Raw genomic sequence first — 20,013 nt, forward strand, 5'->3', positions numbered from 1 at the left:
ACCACATGCTGAAAAACAGCCCCACGCCATGATGCTCCCACCTCCAAACTTGACTGTTGGTATGGTGTTTTGGGGGTGATGTGCAGTGCCATTTTTCCTCCAAACATGTTGTGTCTTATGACATCCGAAGAGTTCAGTTTTGGTCTCATCTGACCAGAGTATGTTCTCCCAGAATGTCATGGGTTTATCCAAATGTTGTGTCGCAAACTCCAAACGAGCTTCAACATGCTTCCTCTTCAAAAATGGAGTCTTGCGTGGTGTGCGTGCATGGAGGCCATGGCGGTTGAGTGCATTACTTATTGTTTTCTTTGAAACAACGGTACCTGCTGATTCCAGGTCTTTCTGAAGCTCTCCACGAGTGGTCCTGGGCTGTTGGAGAACCCTTCTGATGATTGTTTTGACTCCTCTGTCTGAAATCTTGCGAGGAGCACCTGGCCGTGGCTGGTTTATGGTAATGCCGTGTTCTTTCCACTTCCGGATGATGGCCCCAATGGTACTCACTGGAACTTTCAGAAGTTTAGAAATGCGCCTGTAACCAATGCCTTCAGTGTGTTTTGCAACAATAAGGCTGCGTAGGTCTTTGGACAGCTCTTTGCTTTTACCCATCATGCAATGCTTCTTGTCTGACACCTTGCTGGTGAGAAACCTTTTTAAAAGGCATTAATCAGGACTAAACCAGCTGATATTACTTTGCACTAATAGAGGACAGGTTAACCTTCTAAATACTGACAAACTCCAGCTGCTTTCTTGGCTTTCCAGACCTTTTTACCCCTCCTTTTCTTCATGTGTTCAATACTTATTCCCTGTGCCATTTCACTTTATTACACATAACTTAATTTATGAACATAAATGTTTGGATTCTTTGTATGTGTGCATTACTTGGGTTGATGCCGACATCTGGTGAAAATTTCATGTCAATAGCTTGATTAGAAATATGTTTTTTGAGAGAAATGTTGACGTGTTCAATACTTATTTTCCCCGCTGTATAATGACCTCCATGTGGCCGGCTAACATTGTACTGTAACAGCCAGAGCAACCTTTACAGCCAAAGCATTAGTCATGGCACTCGTGTATGAATTGCATATCTTTTGTCATCTATTCATTTATCCTGTGTTATTGTGCTACATGTATGAAGGCCATCATGTCATTTACTTGAACAAGTCTTCCTACCTGTGAAGAACGCCGACGCCATGTTGTTGATGGTCTGCCAACACAATTACATGAGTCCTTCCCCGGGGGCCGACAGACTGCTGAGGGACGCAAAAGGTTGAAGCTCCAGAAAATGCCGTCTTGTGCGTGCAATAGGTGAAACAGTCCACTGGAGAACCTATGGCATTCACATGACGATTTGGAGCTCATGTTGAGATGGATGCAGAGGGATCCCACGGGCTGTTAAGCGACAAGCGGCTTTTCATCTGTAACAGAAGTTGGAAGATTAGCTGCTATTCCTTTGCTGTAATGAAATACTCAGTTTTATAAAATTCATTCCTGCATTGAATACTTATTGCAATGATGCGGTGTTCAGAAGTAAGTTTTTTAGTTGCCATTAAAATAGACCGAATAAGGGAGAAGGGTTATGAGTGTGCTTTCTCTTCCGTTGTCACAATGATGCTCAAAGATAAAATCAGCGGCTTACACTCACCTAACAGATGCCTCGCCTCTGATGGCAATAGGTTCCAACACGAACTTAACACACCATGCTCGCAACGTAACCAGGACATCAAGGGATTTTCACATCAAACTAAATATTTCCAAATAAACCACTTTTAGCTTCAGTTGTCATTGACTACGACGAGGGTAGCGAAACATACTTTAAAAAAATCGTTGTCAATTTGTCCCAAAGTCGTTCACATTATGTTATGGATTGCAAATGAACCGGTTGAAACAATTGCTTACGTTATTTCGAGCATTCTGCGCGCCAATTATGTCCACAAAATGGCGACCTCTGCTTCAGCTCGTCAACTTCGACATCGTTTATATACTGTATATTGTCCTATTGTCGAAGCGAAACACCACTATTCGTGCTTCAACGTGACTTAAAACTTTAAATACTGACCTAGGAGCATTGCTTGTGCGGCGTCTGAGTTACATGGCAACTCCAGTGTTCTCCGTCAGGGTGTAGGAACGCCGACTCCATACCGAATTAAATTGGCGCCAATGAAAACGATGCTGTTGCAAGACAAACCGTTTACTTCGGCACTTCTTCACGGTCGTGGCGGTGTTAACTGTCAGTATTTTCAGCCCCAAAACGTGGTAAGGGGGGCCTGACTTTGTCAGAGAAAGAAAGACGGTTGCCTGCTGCTTCCAACCAGGACATCAAGGGATTTTCACGTCACACCAAATATTTCCAAATAAACCACTTTTATCTTCAGTTGTCATTGACTACGACGAGGGTAGCGAAACATACTTTTAAAAAATCGTTGTCAATTTGTCCCAAAGTCATTCACATTATGTTATGGATTGCAAATGAACCGGTTGAAACAATTGCTTACATTATTTCGAGCATTCTGCTCGCCAATTATGTCCACAAAATGGCGACCTCGGCTTCAGCTCATCAACTTCGACATCGTTTATATACTGTATATTGTCCTATTGTCGAAGCAAAACGCCACTATTCGTGCTTCAGCGTGACTTAAAACTTTGATACTGACCTTGGAGCATTGCTTGTGCGGCGTCTGAGTTACATGGCCACTCCAGTGTTCGCCGTCATTTCGAGCATTCTGCGGGCCAATTATGTCCACAAAATGGCGACTTCGGCTTCAGCTCGTCAACTTCGACATCGTTTATATACTGTATATTGTCCTATTGTCGAAGCGAAACGCCACTATTCGTGCTTCAGCCTGACTTAAAACTTTGATACTGACCTTGGAGCATTGCTTGTGCGGCGTCTGAGTTACATGGCAACTCCAGTGTTCTCCGTCATTTCGAGCATTCTGCGCGCCAATTATGTCCACAAAATGGCGACTTCGGCTTCAGCTCGTCAACTTCGACATCGTTTATATACTGTATATTGTCCTATATTCGAAGCGAAACGCCACTATTCGTGCTTCAGCGTGACTTAAAACTTTGATACTGACCTTGGAGCATTGCTTGTGCGGCGTCTGAGTTACATGGCAACTCCAGTGTTCTCCGTCAGGGTGTTGGAACGCCGACTCCATACCGAATTAAATTGGCGCCACTGAAAACGATGCTGTTGCAAGACAAACCGTTCACTTTGGCACTTCTTCACGGTCGTGGCTGTCAGTATTTTCAGCCCCTAAACGTGGTAAGGGGCGGCCTGACTTGCCTGCTGCTTCCTGTCAACTACCCAGAAACGAGAGAGCAGGCGCGCGCAGGCGCGCGCAGGCGCGAGCAGGCGCGCGCAGGCGCGAGCAGGCGCGAGCAGGCGCGCGCAGGCGCGAGCAGGCGCGCGCAGGCGCGAGCAGGCGCGCGCAGGCGCGAGCAGGCGCGAGCAGGCGATCCCCACACTTTCTGGTTCACGCTAAACCCGCCCCACATAGCTGGCCAAAATGAATATTTATAAAATAGGACATTTAACAGGACACCAAAATACTATAACCAACCACTGTAGTTAAGGTGGACAGGCACTCCCCACATATAGAGTATATAAGATGATGTCCAGCTCTGCGGAGCTCGGCTGTAGCAGCTGAGGAAAAGCGGTAGAAAACAAATGAATGAATGAATGAATCTTATACAATGTTCCAGTTAATGTACAACATTGTGCGTAACAAACAAATCAGCAATCTTATATCATACAGTAAACATTCAATCAATACTTCATTTACACAATAATCCTGTAAATATCCTGTAATGATCATGAATGCAACTTAACCTGGGAAATGACATTTTGCCCTGTATTGTATCATTCATCAAAGTGGCCCACCATGAAAGTAGCAAGTGGTGAATACAGGAAATAATTCGTACTAAAACAAAAAGGTGGTGTCAGTGTGACTCTCGCTTTTTCTACTTCTCTGCGCGTTGCCGTCTTTGCCAACAAGACTCTTTAAAAATTGTTAATTTATCCTATTTCATTTGCTGTTTGAATGAAAGTATTTCACTTTGTTTTCTGTGTGCGCAACTATGATTATTCACAAAATGTGTTTTGTATTTTCAGTGGCTGGAATTTATTTAAATTGGATTTACATTTTTCTTAAAAATCTGTTCAGTTTTCATACAACCACGTTTTCCACACACACACGTTGGAAAAGATTAATAACAATAACTTGGGTGGGTGACACTGTATGTGGAAATCCTGTCATTTTGACAGAGATGTGAGCACATTTTGCTTCTGTACGGGACAAATGACAAACCTCTGCACAACGCTCTTCTTCAAGAGGCAGCATATCTTCAAGTCCTCTGCTGTGAAAACAACATCATCCAAAATCTTGTTTTCAATATCTTCTGTGCAAGTCTCTCCTGACAACAAGGTTGATGAAGCAGAGGAATTATCAGGACTTGATTGGAATAAAGATTCACCGCTGTTGTCTTTTGCATCATGTTTAGTGTCTTGCTGGGTGCCGTGATTAAGCTGTTGTTCTTCACACTCACTTCTGCCGTCATCATCGGACATCTGGGTGCTGTCGACAAAACGCAGACATCTACGAGGCTGGGTGTGATTCCCATTTGAAGCCATATCGTCCATGGTGTCTACTCTACTCCAACGCGGCCTCAAGCAGGCATTGGTGTTTCTTACAATCTTCATCGGTGCAAAGTTGCTCTGACTGAGTTGACTGAGTGTCATCGAATGTGCCATCAACATTTCCTCTGGGACGGTCTGGACAATGTTGATGTTCCAAGGGTTGACGGGGTCTTGTTTGTTTTTATAAGGGGTGTGTTTATTGCTGGAAACCACAATATAATCACAATGATTTTCAACACTCTCCGTGTCCGATTCCTCTTCAGAGGGAGAATCTTCCTCCGGACACCCCGCCTCCCGGCCCGATTTGGCTAAGCTTACAGGAGAGTCAAATACCACTCCTTTAGGCGGAAGTGGTCGTACATGTTGACAATGAACGTAGGAAGATGCTGATGTTTTCATATTGTTTTCGGGCAGCCGCCTCATGTAGTGTTGCACGGACTCGGGCACCAAGATTTCATGCCTTTTGCCGGGGACTAAAACGGAGAGGCTTCCCGGGATGCTGTTTCCTATAATAGGCACAAGAGACGAAGGCTTGAGTCCGGAGATAAAGTCAATCAGCTCTTGATGTGATGAGTGGTCCGAGTAGGGCACCACGTGGACTTTGGGGTGAAAGGAGACCAGGGGCCTGCTGGTGGGATAGATCGCTAGCGTGGGCTGTTCGCTGTTCCACTGGCACAAGGCGGAAAAGGAAATCTCTCTCTGCTCCACAACTCGGATACGTCCGGCACCCGAGTCGGTGGTGAAAACGTCAGGCAGTTCCAGCGCTTTGAGGGTCTCCATCCTGTCATAGCTAACCTCGATCCAAGTCTGAAATTCCATGGCCAGATCCACCAGGAGGGACTCTTTGCCCAGCGTGTAGAGACCTACGGGCAGAAGAAATAATTAAACTATCATTTCACGCTGCACTTGAGGCCAAGCGTTGGTAACCTTTAGCGTCAAATAAGCCATGCGCGTCCTCTTCCAGTTAAGAACAATGGTCTGGAGCTGCAATACATGACTTCAACTTTGACAACTTTTAATCTTTTTCAAATGACACCAACAGAACTCAACTAACGCATCTAACAGTGCAAAGTGCATGTGTAGGGATAACACCCAAATATGGAGCATTCAAAATGTTAGCATAGCTACTACATCTGTTACAAAAACACTGGGTAAAATTGTCCTATGATGAAAGCATACACACTATAGTGGTAAAGTAAATGTAAAAGGATCTCAATGTATAGAAATGTATCTCGGTTTGTGTGTTGAGAGTTGTGCTCCCGCAACAAATAATAATTTTACGAAAACGTGGGACTAGAGACGTCGAACCACATTGAAGGAGCTACAGTATATACATTGAAAATAGAAAAAGGTGATTTGCCAAACAAAGTTACCTAAGACGACGTTATGGTCGGGATGGCTGCGGATGATCTCCTTAATTTGCTGAGTGGCTTGCTTTCTAGTGGGGATGATGCGGTTGGGGTCACAGTTGGTGTTGTCCAAGTACAGAACATTGATTGTGGCGCTTGTCGCAAGACACAGCTCACGCAGCATCGACGGGGAATATCTGAAGTCACCTGGAATTTCAACCCATCACAACTGCTTTTTATTCAAAAAAACACAAAGTCGGTATAGCAACAGAATATTTTGAAACTCTAATGACGGCATTTAAAAAGTAAAACATGTACAAGATAACCATTGTGAGTGTTAGAGACGGGGCTGGGCCATATAGCGATATTTTTTAAATATATCAACATAGATATATTGTGTATGGGGATATATGTTTTTGGTCCGTATCACCCAGCCCTACTGTGTACGTGTGTGTGCGCTCACCAGTGTACAGTATGGAACCGAAGTAGCCCTCAAAAAGAAACATGACAGCCCCTGGACAGTGGTTGGCATCAATCAACGTGACTGTCATGTTTTCTTTGCCAATGTCATCCAGAGGCAGAAGGTATGGGTCACCCAGTTCTAATGGGTGGATCCACTTCTCTTTCACCTGCACAAAAAGGAAAAGTTATGGAAATGGATTAGCTTTATATCAACTTGCGTACACATGACAGCAAAAGCCGGACAAATGATGGAGAAGAGCCTGCTTGGAGCAGCAGAGGATAAAGAGAAGGTAGTGGCAGGTGTGAAAATAAAACACCCAATAATTCTAGAATTCATTTAGTGTCCTGATATGTTTATTACCAATTCCAACAATTTATTCTTAGATCTTTTTCATGATAATCCAAATTGTATAAAAATATTGACCATAGCAATTAAAATAACTGCTATGGTAATTCTAGTAGTTTCAGAATTCAGTGAGGCCGAGTGTTTACACATTTGTCCAACCTGTTGTTGAATAGTTTTTCGATAATTTGGGGAAATTGTTTCTTTTTGTTTTGGAAATTTGGAACAACCTTTGCCGTTTTTCTTTTTCCTTTGTGAATTTATTTCTGACATTATTGGATGCCACATGCGCAACAAATCCAGTCGTGAAATTTCCTCGCTCCTAAAGTCCAAAGTCAACTGTCAGCTTTAATATGAGAAATGGAAGAGTTTGGGAACAACAGCAACTCAGCCACAAAGTGGTAGGCCATGGAAACTGATGGAGAGGGGTCAGCGTTTGCTGAGGTGCCTAGTGCAAAGAGGTCGGCGACTTCTTGCACAGTCAGTTGCTCCAAAGCTCCAAACTCCATGTGGCCTTCAGATTTTCTTGGGTTCAGATGGGTTTCCATGGCCGAGCAGCTGCATCCAAGCCATACATCACCAAGGTGATGCAAAGCACCGGATGCAGTGGTGTAAAGCCCGCCGTCTTTGGGATGAATTGGAGCAAAGACTTAGAGCCAGGCCTTCTCCACCGACGTCAGTGTGTGACCTCACCGATGTGCTTTTGGAATGATGGTCAAATATTCCAAAAAAAACACTCCTCAACCTTGTGGACAGCCTTCCGTGAAGAGTTGAAGCCGTAATAGCGCAAAAGGTGGACCGACATCATATTCAACCCTACGGGTTAGGATGGGATGGCACTATATGGTTCATATGTGAGTCACGGCAGGTGAGCAAATACTTTTGGCCATATAGTGTATCACGAGAAAGCCCAGGATGTCAACACCACAACAGAATACTGTATATACTCGTGTTTGGCATTGGACTGTCAAACGATTGTCCCTTAAAGAGGACAAAATGCATTGGTGGATTGACAGCTACCTTGTCCCGCATGCTGTATTTCTGCATCGTAGATAAAAGTGCACTCACCCCCAGTTTGACTTTGAGCAGAGAGGCGGTGACAGGTGAGCAGTAGATGGGTCGGTCTGTCCAGGTGGACGTGAGACCTACCGTGTGGTCGCTGTGCATATGAGACAGGAAGAAGAGTCGCGTCTCCGGACACTTGCGAACTTTCCAGAAATCGACAGCCAGCGGAGTATCCGGAATGATCTTGCCATTAGACATCGCGTCAGCCTTCACGGTAAGTTACACAGCCACCAACGTAAGAGGTGGATCGTTTAATATACCAACTGACTGTTGTTATCTTATGTAGCTGGTGACTACAACAAAGAAAGTCACTCAGTGGGTGCGTTAGATCGCGCTAAAAAAAAAGGAAATTCACAAAACGCGGCAGTGTTATTTTTTTACGGCCCCGTCATTTTCCTTCTGAAAATGTTATACTAGTCCCTAAAACGCCTTTACCTCACCGCTGTGGATCGTTTAGTGTTGCTTCTGCCCCCGCCATCTATGTTTTTAACTGCGTCCCCCCGCTCCCCCCGCCAGCATCAGGCTCTTCCTCGTTGCCATTGCTCTGTGGTGGCCTATGCTCTCTGGCGAGACACTGCCCCCTGTGGTTAGAATCCCTCATTGCGCACTTTCCTGATGCGATTGTGAGACCTGGGGCCCATTGCACAAAAGTGGGATTCGGACATCTAGGATAAATGACTGAACTGAGCTCAACCAATGATGGAGGCTATTTTGGTGTCCGGTGCGCCCTTGCCCCGACCAGTAGCAGATACGCTCCGCATTTGACGATGCCATGCCGCTTTCTTCTTGGCCTCCACCTTGAGGTCCAACCACTTCTTTTTAATGTCCGCCACTCTGTGGCACTTGAACTATTAACTGCGGTGACGACATGCTGCCACTCACTTTTTTAAATGTTATTTGTGACGCCACTACTGTGACCACCAAACAAAATCTCCTTTCTGGCGTCCACCTCACTCACAAGGACCTCTATTTCAGTCTCCATCAAGTTTCTTTTTCTATTCTTTGCCATGATCGAAAGTAAAATGCCATGGATCAGCAGCCATATTTAGGATAATTGCTGAGAGCTGCTGCTTATATTTTGGTCAATTTATTTTGTTTACGATGGGGAGACATGATGCAGTGCAATTCATTGTGCAAACTAAAACCAAAACAATAATCATTAATAAAATTAAAAGCCAATAATGCATTTTTTTTTATCGTATTGGATATCCTTAGAACCTTTGAACAGTGTCACCTCCTTATCGTGAAGAAAATGTTGGCAAGGTGCGTCACAATGATGCGTGCCATTTCCATGGACTTTATCTATTTGTCTTCAGGTCATGCCTCACCTCTTTTCAAAGCAATGGCACAAGAGTGCAAGGTCCATTACTGCCTGTAATGGACGCCAAGACGTCGCACGTAAAGTATAGGATTTGCTATATTGAAAGACATTGCTTGGGACGGCCCCACTGCAGGATGCCGAGCATGGATTACAGTTTTACTTGCAGTAATACAAGCATCTAAGCGAAATGGGCCGAACAGCAAATCGCAATGCTATTTTTAAACGATTGCATGAAAGCACACCCCGAGGGACGAAAGAGGTGGGGGCGTCCTCGGTTCGGCTCCAATAGTGCGTGTTGGCGTGCATGCAAGACAATATTTTGTCGTTTTTTTTGTTTAAAAACACTATTTGTTTAGTTTAGCCATATTATTGACAAGAAGCCCCGTCCATGGACATGGATGCACCTCTCCTCCGGGAGCAGCCAAGTGGAAGCAGCGAGCGCGTCTGTCGGGACGCACGGAGCACACACTTGCTTCAAATAGGTGTGGGATCCTCCATCCTTCTGTCTGCCCTGCTTGTTCACCAGCTTCTTCTCGCTACACTTATTCTTCCAAGGTGGGACTGATGGACGCGTGGCTCTTTTTACAAGCACCGTAGCAGCCCAAACATTTTTGGGTTGACAAAAAGCCTTCCTAAGGAGAAAATCATCTGCAAGCATGTCCGGAGGACTTTTGTCTATCTACATAGGCATGGAGGTGACGATCGCGTTGGCGTCTGTCATCGGCAATGTGATGGTGGTGTGGGCGGTGAAAATCGATAAATCTCTGCGGGACACCACCTTCTGTTTCATCGTCTCCTTGGCTTTCGCCGACATCGCGGTGGGAGCGCTGGTCATCCCTCTGGCCATCACTATTAGCATCGGACTCCAAACTCACTTCTACAGCTGCTTGCTGGTGGCCTGCACGGTGCTGGTGCTCACCCAAAGTTCCATTCTGGCGCTGCTGGCCATCGCCATTGACCGCTATCTGAGAGTGAAGATCCCCACCAGGTAAGATTAGGATGATAGTGATGGTGGTGGGCTTGTGCATGAACATTTTACCTCTTGGATCCATGCAGTTCCACTTCAGGATGCCTCCGCCCTACCAGGCTGACTGAACATCTTCAAAGTTTTAATAAGCCTATCATGTGTCTGTGTTCGGCAGCACAATGAAAAAAAACGTGATCTCATAACTGGAACTTGTTACTGGAAGATATCAATTAATGTCCTCCTTTGTGCTTGATGCCAGCTTTATATGCAGGCTGAAACAATGCAGTGGTGCTTAAAGGATGGAAAAGATTTTTTTATTGTGTTGCAATATTGCCGGCGATAGCCCCCAGTTTATGATCTCCTGTCCAAGGCTGTAGGTGTACTACTTATCAAGAACCAGCTAAGCCTCATGTAAGACCAGTGAGCAGTAATACTGATTTGTCAAAACATACAAAAGTAAGTACAGCGCTCACATTTCAGCACCCATTTTTATTACACTATACTCAATGGGACGATATAGAAATGAAACATGGGTTTACCGTAGAGTAGTCTGTGTACAGCTGGTATAGCAGTATAGATGGTAACGTGCAGCCATTATTGCCTAAATACTGCAACACAAATGTGTAGCAAGATGATGGTGCCTTTGCCCGTTCAGTCAAAAATGTTGTTGCATAAGTGCTTCTAAACGGGGAGCTGCGGTTCATTTTTTAACATGTAATATGCTGAAGCAGAGCATGATTCCCTCCCTTGTAGAGTTTTACATGATCCATGATGATCCATGATTGATGATGATCCATGATTGATGATGATCCTAAACACACTTCCAAGATGACAAGTGTGGTGAATGTGACGATGAAGGAGCGTCCACATGTCTCCAGGCCTGAATCTGTCTGAGCACCATTCCTGTAAGAACCTGTGCAGCTCTGATGAATTCCATGCCAAATAAGATTAAGGCAAGCCTTCAAAACGATGGGACTTGATGGGACTTGGGAGTGTTGACAGTTTGGACTCAATTTGGACATTTTCACTGTGAGGTGTACTCATACGTCTGGTCAAATATTTAGACAACTAGGGCAGTGTGTGACTGCTATACAAGCCGTACATTGACTACTCTAATTTATAGCCTTTAAGTTAAAAAAATCTTTACAGTATTGTCACTTGAAAATATATAATACAATGGTTGCTGAAATGCGAGCAATATCTCACATTTGTGAGATACTGCAGCGGCACCCTAATAAATGAATGAATGACTAAATGAATTTGTGTAATTCTGTCTTGAAGCAATTGAAACAAAAAGGTAACTTCTCTCTTCAACCACCAGAGACACTAATAATTAAATTTCAATTATGTATGAACATTGCAGAACACCCTTCTGTGACATTCCATGGGCCGCCGAAGACTAGGTCGACCAGCGAATAGCACAGATGTGAGGTGCTCACAGACATCAAGTCATTAAACTATTTTTTTGGAAAGACTCTGCTACCCACTGAAAACGGCTGTGCGACCCACCAGTTGAGAATGTATGCAACAGAATATGTACAGCAGGGTTACTACTGCAATTACTTTCAGGGTAAAAAACAAATATAATAAAATTAACAGTTTATCGTCGAGGCAGTGAATGAGTGGTTAGCATGTACTCCCCGTGCGTGCATTGGTTTTCTCCAGGTACTCTGGTTACCTCCCACACTCCGGTGATTCTCCAGCTGTGTACTCTAGCGAGGAGGATTTTGGGATTTGCTCTGTGAATGTCCAATCTTTCCTGTCCAGTCTGCTGACACGATGCTTCCTCTCTGTTGGCACATGTAGGTACAAGCGTGTGGTAACACCTCGGCGAGCGGGGATGGTGGTGGTGGTGTGCTGGACAGTGGCTTTTGTTGTGGGCCTCACCCCCATGTTGGGATGGAACAACCTGAGGCGTCTCCAAAGGAACGGCTCCATCAGCTCTGACCTTGTCATCACTTGCCAGTTTGAGAATGTTATCAGCATGGGCTATATGGTTTATTTTAACTTTTTTGGCTGGGTGCTGCCGCCTCTCTTGCTCATGCTGGTCATTTACGCGGAGATCTTCTACGTGATCCACAAACAGCTCAATAGAAAAAAGTTCACAGACGGCCACAGGGACCCCAACAAGTACTACGACAAGGAGCTTAATCTTGCTAAATCATTGGCTCTGGTCCTTTTCCTCTTTGCCATCAGCTGGCTCCCCCTGCACATAATCAACTGCATCACGCTCTTTTGCTCCGAGTGCGAGAAGCCCATTATCCTCATTTACATTGCCATCCTGCTCACCCACGGCAACTCTGCCGTCAACCCGATTATTTATGCCTTTCGCATCAAAAAATTCCGCACAGCCTTCTGCAAAATCTGGCAGCATTATTTTTGCTGTAAGGACACCGCTGCTCTGGAGAGCCAGCCGAGTGGCAGGAAGGGGATACCAAATCCAGAACCACAGAGGGGCACACCTGCGCAGCTCCCTTGGAAGGGGAACAAGACAGCTGAAACCCAACAGCTCTCACCTCAAGCTGCGGAGTCCCTGGACCAGGGACCGAAACCCTGCAAATGAACACCCACACTTTTTGGAGCAGAATGCAATAACAAGCAAGAAGCTGAAAGCTCTCTGGGGATTACAGCACAAGTACTCATCTTTTTGCGCTCTTCTCATTGTGATTGTACAGTAGATCCCCACTTTTGGTGGGGTTTTGTTCATAGCCTGATTGCGAAAGCGAAATATCTGTAAGTCATTGCTACACCCATAAAATCTATATTTTTGACACAAGGCTCGCTCCAAACTCTCCTGCTAGCTTGATATTTACGTTCTCCTCCATTCCATTCCATTCCATTCCATCCTTATACAGGTCCAGGTTGCGGGGGCAGCAGTCTCAGTAGGGAAACCAGGCTTCCCGGTCCCGGCCCCCTCCTCCAGCTCTACCGGGTGCACACCAAGGCGTTCGCATTACTGCAGACGCTGCGCCGATTCGCCTATTGACGTCACGCTCCCACCTTCCCTCACTTGTGAACAAGGCACAGAGATACTTGATCTCCTCCACCTGGGGCAGGGCCTCATTCACAACCCGGAGGGAGCATTCCACCCTTTTCTGACTGAGAACCATGGCTTCTGATTTGGAGGTGCTGGTTTTGGATTTGGAGGTCTCATCCCAGAAGCTTCACACCGTCCAAAACTGTCCCAGTATATGCTGAAGGTCACACACAGCCCAAAGAGGCCATCAGGACAACATTGTATGCAAATAGCAGAGATGGGATCCTAAGGCCCACGAACCGGACTCCCTCGACGCCTTGGCTGCGCCTAAAAATCAGACAACATCAACAGGAGATCATTCACCTTTACTCAGGAAGAGCCTGTAATACAGGAAATCTGCACTGGAATGAACTTGCAATAATTTACAATAATTTAGAACAGTGAGTGAGAGCTGTAAGATTTAGTTTAGTTCATTTAGGTTCATTTATTTCCCCTTCCCTCTCCCTTATCTTCCCTGCTTTGCTTCTGTCTTGTTTTTGTCCTGAGTCATGCAATGCTCTCCTCTCTGCAATGCTCTTTAAATCTAAATCATGGAATTGATCGACTGGTCTCTCCGCGCAACTGACAAGATCTTCTGGACGAGAAGCTCGGGTTCGGGGGAACCTGACATCTGTCATGACGGAATGGTCACTGATGGGTACATGATGGACAGTTGGGGGAAGCGGAAGGTCATGTGTCTGGCAAGTCGCCGATGTCTACCTATACGGAACCATGATAACAGGTGTGGGCCCAAAAAAATGCATAATCTGACCTCACTTTAATTGAAAAACCTTGGTCTAGAGGTAGCAGTGGTGAGTAAGTGTATGAGTTAACAGAGATAAGTTCCGATTGTGAGTTCTGCGGGACTCGCACATCCCTATTGTATGATCTTTCTTCATTCTATGAGATGCAGCGCACACAAAATGGCAGTGGGACACAGCACATGATTACCACTCTGGAAGGATGCTCCAAATAAAACTCATTTTCTCTGGACTATCAATTATTCACCAAAAGGCTCAGAAAATTGGATCAATATCAATATTTTATCATCCCTTTTAACCTCATCTCTGCCTTCAGGAGGCATTGTGAGAGAACGGTACTGAGGTAAGGATTTAAAGTGCAAGCAATCCTTCAACCCAAGGTGATGAGAAAGATGCAAGGAATGATTTGAACAATTTTAATTTTCTAAAAGATATTTCATTCAGCTTCTGGTTATTTTATTGTGTTTTATATAAAGAGATTTTTCATGCACAAGATGTACAGTACTTCTATGTCCACTACCCAGTTGGCCTCATTGACTGTGCTTATGAGAGGCTGCCACCTGCTGGTTAAGCAGTTAAAAAAAAAAAAGAAGATGGCGGGAGGACATGCTTTTCAAATGGAGGGTAACAAGGTCACATTATGGTTCCTTCATTAAACATCTCCCACAGGCCCAGGTAGCCTTTCTCTATTCAAATACTTTTATTTGTAATTTTTGGTGGTGGCTCCAAAGGCCTATTTGGCTCTTTGCCAAGTAACACTGGCGGACTGGTGATGTGATGCAGAGCTTTTAAATGTTGATGTTGCCCTGGAATAAGCCTATTTTGCAAAATACTCATAACGGTTACATAAAACATTGCCAAATATAAATAGCACACTGCCAACGAAACTGAATTTTCCAATGATGTGACATATGCAAGGTTTCGGTGTACGGTTCGGCCTGAATTCTTCTTGGCAGAATAAGATACACAAGCGATAGTATGCGCTTTGCTGGCAGGTCTATAATCATAAATACACGGTTTTGACTTGTTGTCAGGGTCATTCGGTCAAAACACACTTCTTTACAAAAGGTTATGCTCGTGTATTGCTTTCCAGTGTAGTGACATGCAGGGTTAGGAGGAGTCATCCACGGACGTCACAAACAGTACTGTCAGGGTTGAAGCTGCTTTGTTGCATTACAGAAAAAGGACACCATGTGTATACAGCCATCTACAATTTTTTTTTCGTGGGCCACACATGACTCGAAGCCTAGCAAACGTAGTGATGCTAAAAGGCAGCACAAACCCCAAATGCCTCAGAAGGAGGGATAAGTGCCTGCCTCAACAAGTCTCAAATAAAATGCAGTGGCAGCTCAAGTACTGATACTGACTCACTTCCCCTTTGCTATCAGCTGTTTGGCCTTTATCATCAAGGGGAAATTCCGTCCCTGAGTCTTATTTTTTGAAGGTATTAAAAAACCTGCTACATTGACTCATTCTACAAATTCTCAACAGTCACAACATTAAGCAGGCAGAAGTATCTATACAACACCCATCATACATATATGACAATGCTTAGTTTAATAATGTTTATTACGGCGTTGCAATTTGCTGTTGTTTAAAACTGTACTGAGAGCTACTACTCTCTCTTCTGGAAGAGAGTATTCACTACAGCCATTTCCATCCTTTTGGCACAGTCAACCACCATCTGTCCTTCTGTGTTCCTCTCACTTCATCAAGGGGATTAAAAGCTGTATTATGATAATAATGCTCAGTTTTGATTGACAGTGTGAGAGATGTTTTCATGTATTGTTTATTATTACGTTTGCATGTTCCCTGTTCTTGCATAGATTCTCTCCAGTTACACATTCCCAAAACATGTATGTCAGCTCAACTCGAGAGTAAATTGACCAAAGGTGTCAGTGGTCCGGCATATGTACCTGTGACCCTGATGAGGATAAGCGGTATACAAGATGGATGGATGGATGTCGGTGTGACTGTAAATGGTATTGTCTGTCTATCCTATTCTATAACAGTATTTAACACAAGGTATTCTCCGCCTCTCATTCCAGTGACCTAGTTAGCATGTTGGCTACACAGTCAGGAGATCTGGAAGACCTCTGTCAGAATCTCCCTGAGGCATCTCTGTGTGTAGTCTGCATGTTTTCCCCATGCGTGCTTGGATTATCTCCGGGTACTCCAGTTTCCTCCAATATTCCCAAAACATGCAATTGTTTTTGGGATGTTAATCATTTTGCTATTACCATTTCCATTACCATTACCATAAGCATTCCATTCATCCACCCTTTCATCATTCATTTCACTTGTTATTAGGGTCACAGGTGAGCTGGAGCACATCCCAGCTGACTTGGAGATGACTTGGAGATACACCCAGAACTCGCACCAGCCAATCACAGGGCACACACAGACAAACAACCATTGACATTCACATTCACACATATGGACAAATTAGAGTCTTAAATTGACATGCGTGTTTTGGGGATGAGTACCCGAGAACACGCAAACTCCTATATTATTATATTAAGAGTTTTCCTGACTGTGAGACTGACATGCTATCCAACTAGGCACTCTGCTGTACTCTGCTTCGACTACTCCAGTTGAAGGACGAACAAACAAAAAGTACCTCTCAAATGTTTCAAAGACTGTACATGATGAAGCAGTATTATGTATTCTGGATCATGTAGAAACTGATGTTCTCTCTTGCTGTGAGGAACAGCTCCAGAGTTTGGATCTAAAACTCCACTTTGAATCATGCCAAACAACATTTCTTTGGGCCACACCGCAGTCTTGATTTCTGAACTCAATCCAACCCACCAGGGTTTGGCTCCATTTGTGAATTATGAACACACCCATAGCCTCAGTGAGCTCTATTCCAAAAACTACATGTTTAATGATGCTGACAGTGTTTATTTGCAAAAAAAATAGGATTCGCCCTATTGTCTGGAAATATAAATTTCAATGAACAGTTGAGATGACAGTATTCCAGATGGCACCTTCAATCTGCTATATTACATTCCCAAAGCCACAAGTTATTTATTATATTTTTTTCATATATACACATATGAGCAGTGTCAAGTTGCAAACATGGCAATAAACATAACAATAATGTGTCAGCCTTGCTGACTGTATTTTTCCCAAAAGCACCGTGTTCAGTACTACAGTTTTCTAACTGACTTTATATCTATCACCAGCCACCACCCGAAACAAGCAGACAAAAAAAAACACCATCAGTAACTGATACACGATCGCGCCCGCTGTCCTGTTATAAACACTGTGTAGTTTATGAAACAAGTTTAAGACTGCAAGGTGCATACTGCAACATTTTGAGGCGGGAGTAATATTTTATGCCAGCCATAAATGCATAAATGCTGCATCCTTGTGTGGCATCAAGTGTACCTAATGTTGTGGCCAGCCTGCAGCCCGTTATGGAACAAATTTACCAAGTAACTTTAGATATAAACCAAAATAGAGACGAGCAAATAATGATGAAATGTACTTGGTTCATACTCTAACTTTAACCCTAACCCTATCTTAAATATTATGAATTGCTTTCATTTGACTCGGAGATAAAGTCAGAGAGGCCAGACAGAGATGGTTCGGACGTGTCCAGAGGAGAGATAGTGAATATATTGGTAAAAGGATGCTTCGTTTAGAGCTGCCAGGTATAGAAGACGTAGAGGAAGACCAGAGAAGAGGTTTATGGATGCCTTGAAGGAGGACGTGAGGGTAGTCGGTGTGAGGGAGACAGATGCAGAAGACAGGGTTGGATGGAGGCGGTTGATTTGCTTTTTATTTATGAACCCTGACAATACTGTGATGTTGCTGATTGGCCCTGCTAAACAGAGTTCCCTGTTTATGGACACCACTCTTGAGTTTTGATGAAAGCATCATTACCCAAAGTGTTTTCAGATCATTCTTCTTCATGGATGCACTTTTATGCAGAACACAATCCTTCTATTTTGGAGGAAGTTTCCACTCTTCCAAGTGCAGTTCTAGTATTTATTTAGAGCCTTATGAAAGGGATTTGGAGTTGAAGCATCCATTTAGTGTGAGAAAATACTGCATCTGCAAGTCCTTGACAATCCCAAAAATGCACCAGGAAAAGGCAAACGACCCAAGTCAGGTCAGTCTTCTCACTTTTCACCTAAACAATAGAAATTAATCAAGTTCAAAATTAAAATGGTGAACTGTGAATGTCAACTATTCATATAGTATACACTGAACTTTGAACTAGTTTGCGAGAACTATGAACTTACCCAACACCGGTTAAAAGTAAGGCCAATTTCAGGAAGGATGTATTTTTTAAGGTTCTGTTCCAGACATGTTTTAATTGTTTAAAGCCAGATGAATAGTGGTATTCATTAAAATGTATGGAGCTGTGTTCATCAAGTCTTTGACGCCATGTAAAATCAAAGCCAGATGTTTTTAAAGCAGGCCTGGGGAGCCAAATGTAAACAGGAATAGCCTAAAATAGTCGAACAACTGTGTCGAAAGAAAGATAGCTTGTGTGACCAAGATGTGTAAAATCTAAATGACTCATCCAGGACTAAATTCAATCATGTACAATTACTGTGTAATTAATGTGTATCACAATAGAGAAGTACTGAACAGGTTCAGATGACAACATTTCTCAGTCATCAACACTAACTTAGTAAACAGGTCGGATGAATGACGTCCTACACAATATGTCAAAATGAATGATGCATCAACCACAGCAGGAAATTGAAATATGAGGAAGGAACTCGCCCTCATCCAACCACATCTCCAAATGATCATGCCTCCTCTGTCTTGGGACATTGCAGGTGTATCTGCTTTACTATATAAGGTCAATGGCATAAGATGCAAAGAACCAGGATGTGCTGTGATGTCTTCAAATGAAATGCAACTTTCACAATTATATGTTCCCTTTTACCTGCTTTGTAAGAAAACAAGAAGCAGCAGATTGACGAAGAAAGAGAACTCTGGACTATTGTAAAACAATAGAGGTTGACTTTACATGGAAATGCAGCCAAAGCATTAAGGAAGAAAATATGCCAACAATAAAGATGGAAACACTGCTTGAGTTCCTCATACTGTCACACACAAACACGTGCTAGAGCATAAACACAATAGTCAACACATGTTGTTTATATAAAATAAAGACACTTCTTTTGTGCAACAATACAGCATGTCCTCAATTCTCATTACCGTATGAAGCAAGTTGTTTGTAATGGGTTGTGTCATTCTACAGATGAAGCCAGAGATGTTGCATCAATGACGATGAAGTCTGTAATTCTGAATAGTCTTTCTTCTTGTTGCAAAGAAAGAATTAATATTACTTCTTGGACACCACAAAAAACACAATATTAAAACTGGTGAAAATAAAACAACAGAAGTGTAGTTTTTCACCCCTTTAAAATGTAACCCATATTATGCTTTTTCCACTTTACTGACCTACACAGTTAGAATGTTGTATTCCAAACGATGCCAAAGTTACAGATCGTGAGGTTTGCGGATTTGGAAGCTTTGCGATGGCTCGAAACGCTCGCTTTGAAAAGGCGTGGTAAAACCATTCCTTTGTGATGTCACAGAGGGGCGGACTTCCTTATATATAAAATTTCTGCCCTCCCCCAAGCGCCGTTCCGCTGTTTACTTGCTAGAAATGCCTCATTTGTTTCCAATTCCAAAAGACGCCACCATCAGACAGGCAGACAGACAAAAGCACAGGTGGTTGGAGTTCCTGATTCCCTACCAGCAAAATAAATGCATTTTCATCTGTCAGGGGCATTTCCCACTGGACTGTTTAGTGAACAGAATCAGAATGAGAAATTGTTTATTGCCAGGTATGATCAAACACATACTAGGAATTTGTTTTGGTGAAGTAGGTGCAGACACGTCTGTTAAAAATGAAAATATAAAATATACAGAATAAAGAGTATAAAAAATAACAGTATAAATATGGGCCACTATGCAGCTGGACTGGCCCACTAACTTGCTGAAGCCCTACGCCTTTCCAATGTTGCTTGGTGGTGTGGGAGAGTCAGAAGGGCCAGCAGTAAGTAACGGTTTATCCGTGTCCTGTCTTGATTTAGTGGAAGTCATGGAGCAAAAGCG

The 20,013-nt window shown here is 43.6% G+C and overlaps 3 protein-coding genes across 4 annotated transcripts in view; 1 reads left to right on the forward strand and 2 right to left on the reverse strand.

Moving 5' to 3' along the window:
• Nucleotides 1–2,066, reverse strand: part of LOC131136798 (uncharacterized) — a 3,234-nt gene extending 1,168 nt beyond the window's left edge. The window contains exons 1-3 of the mRNA XM_058084050.1: nt 2,057–2,066; nt 1,171–1,354; nt 324–500 (exon numbers count right to left, since the gene is read on the reverse strand). Of these exons, the coding sequence (XP_057940033.1) occupies nt 324–500; nt 1,171–1,354; nt 2,057–2,066 (371 nt within the window). The remainder of the gene's footprint in view (nt 1–323; nt 501–1,170; nt 1,355–2,056) is intronic.
• Nucleotides 2,067–3,475: 1,409 nt separating this feature from the next.
• On the reverse strand, nt 3,476–8,348 carry LOC131136591 (5' exonuclease Apollo-like). The gene is made up of 5 exons (XM_058083644.1): nt 7,862–8,348; nt 6,452–6,617; nt 6,013–6,195; nt 4,311–5,502; nt 3,476–3,646 (listed from the first exon to the last, which is right to left on the reverse strand). The coding sequence occupies exons 1-5, from the start codon at nt 8,054–8,056 to the stop codon at nt 3,553–3,555; spliced, it is 1,830 nt and encodes a 609-aa protein (XP_057939627.1). The 5' UTR covers nt 8,057–8,348; the 3' UTR covers nt 3,476–3,552.
• Nucleotides 8,349–9,164: 816 nt separating this feature from the next.
• Nucleotides 9,165–14,540, forward strand: LOC131136592 (adenosine receptor A1-like). Of its 2 annotated transcripts, XR_009131766.1 has the most exons (3): nt 9,165–10,167; nt 11,953–12,879; nt 13,002–14,540. XR_009131766.1 is itself a non-coding variant. In XM_058083645.1 (2 exons), exons 1-2 carry the CDS (start codon nt 9,836–9,838, stop codon nt 12,707–12,709), a joined length of 1,089 nt encoding a protein of 362 aa, XP_057939628.1. In that variant the 5' UTR covers nt 9,165–9,835; the 3' UTR covers nt 12,710–14,540. The 2 variants fall into 2 exon arrangements, 1 of the variants encoding a protein (XP_057939628.1); XM_058083645.1 differs by having other exon boundaries at nt 11,953–14,540.
• Nucleotides 14,541–20,013: the final 5,473 nt, after the last annotated feature.

Source organism: Doryrhamphus excisus, chromosome 10, assembly GCF_030265055.1.
Source record: "Doryrhamphus excisus isolate RoL2022-K1 chromosome 10, RoL_Dexc_1.0, whole genome shotgun sequence".
NCBI classification, from domain to species: Eukaryota; Metazoa; Chordata; class Actinopteri; order Syngnathiformes; family Syngnathidae; genus Doryrhamphus; species Doryrhamphus excisus.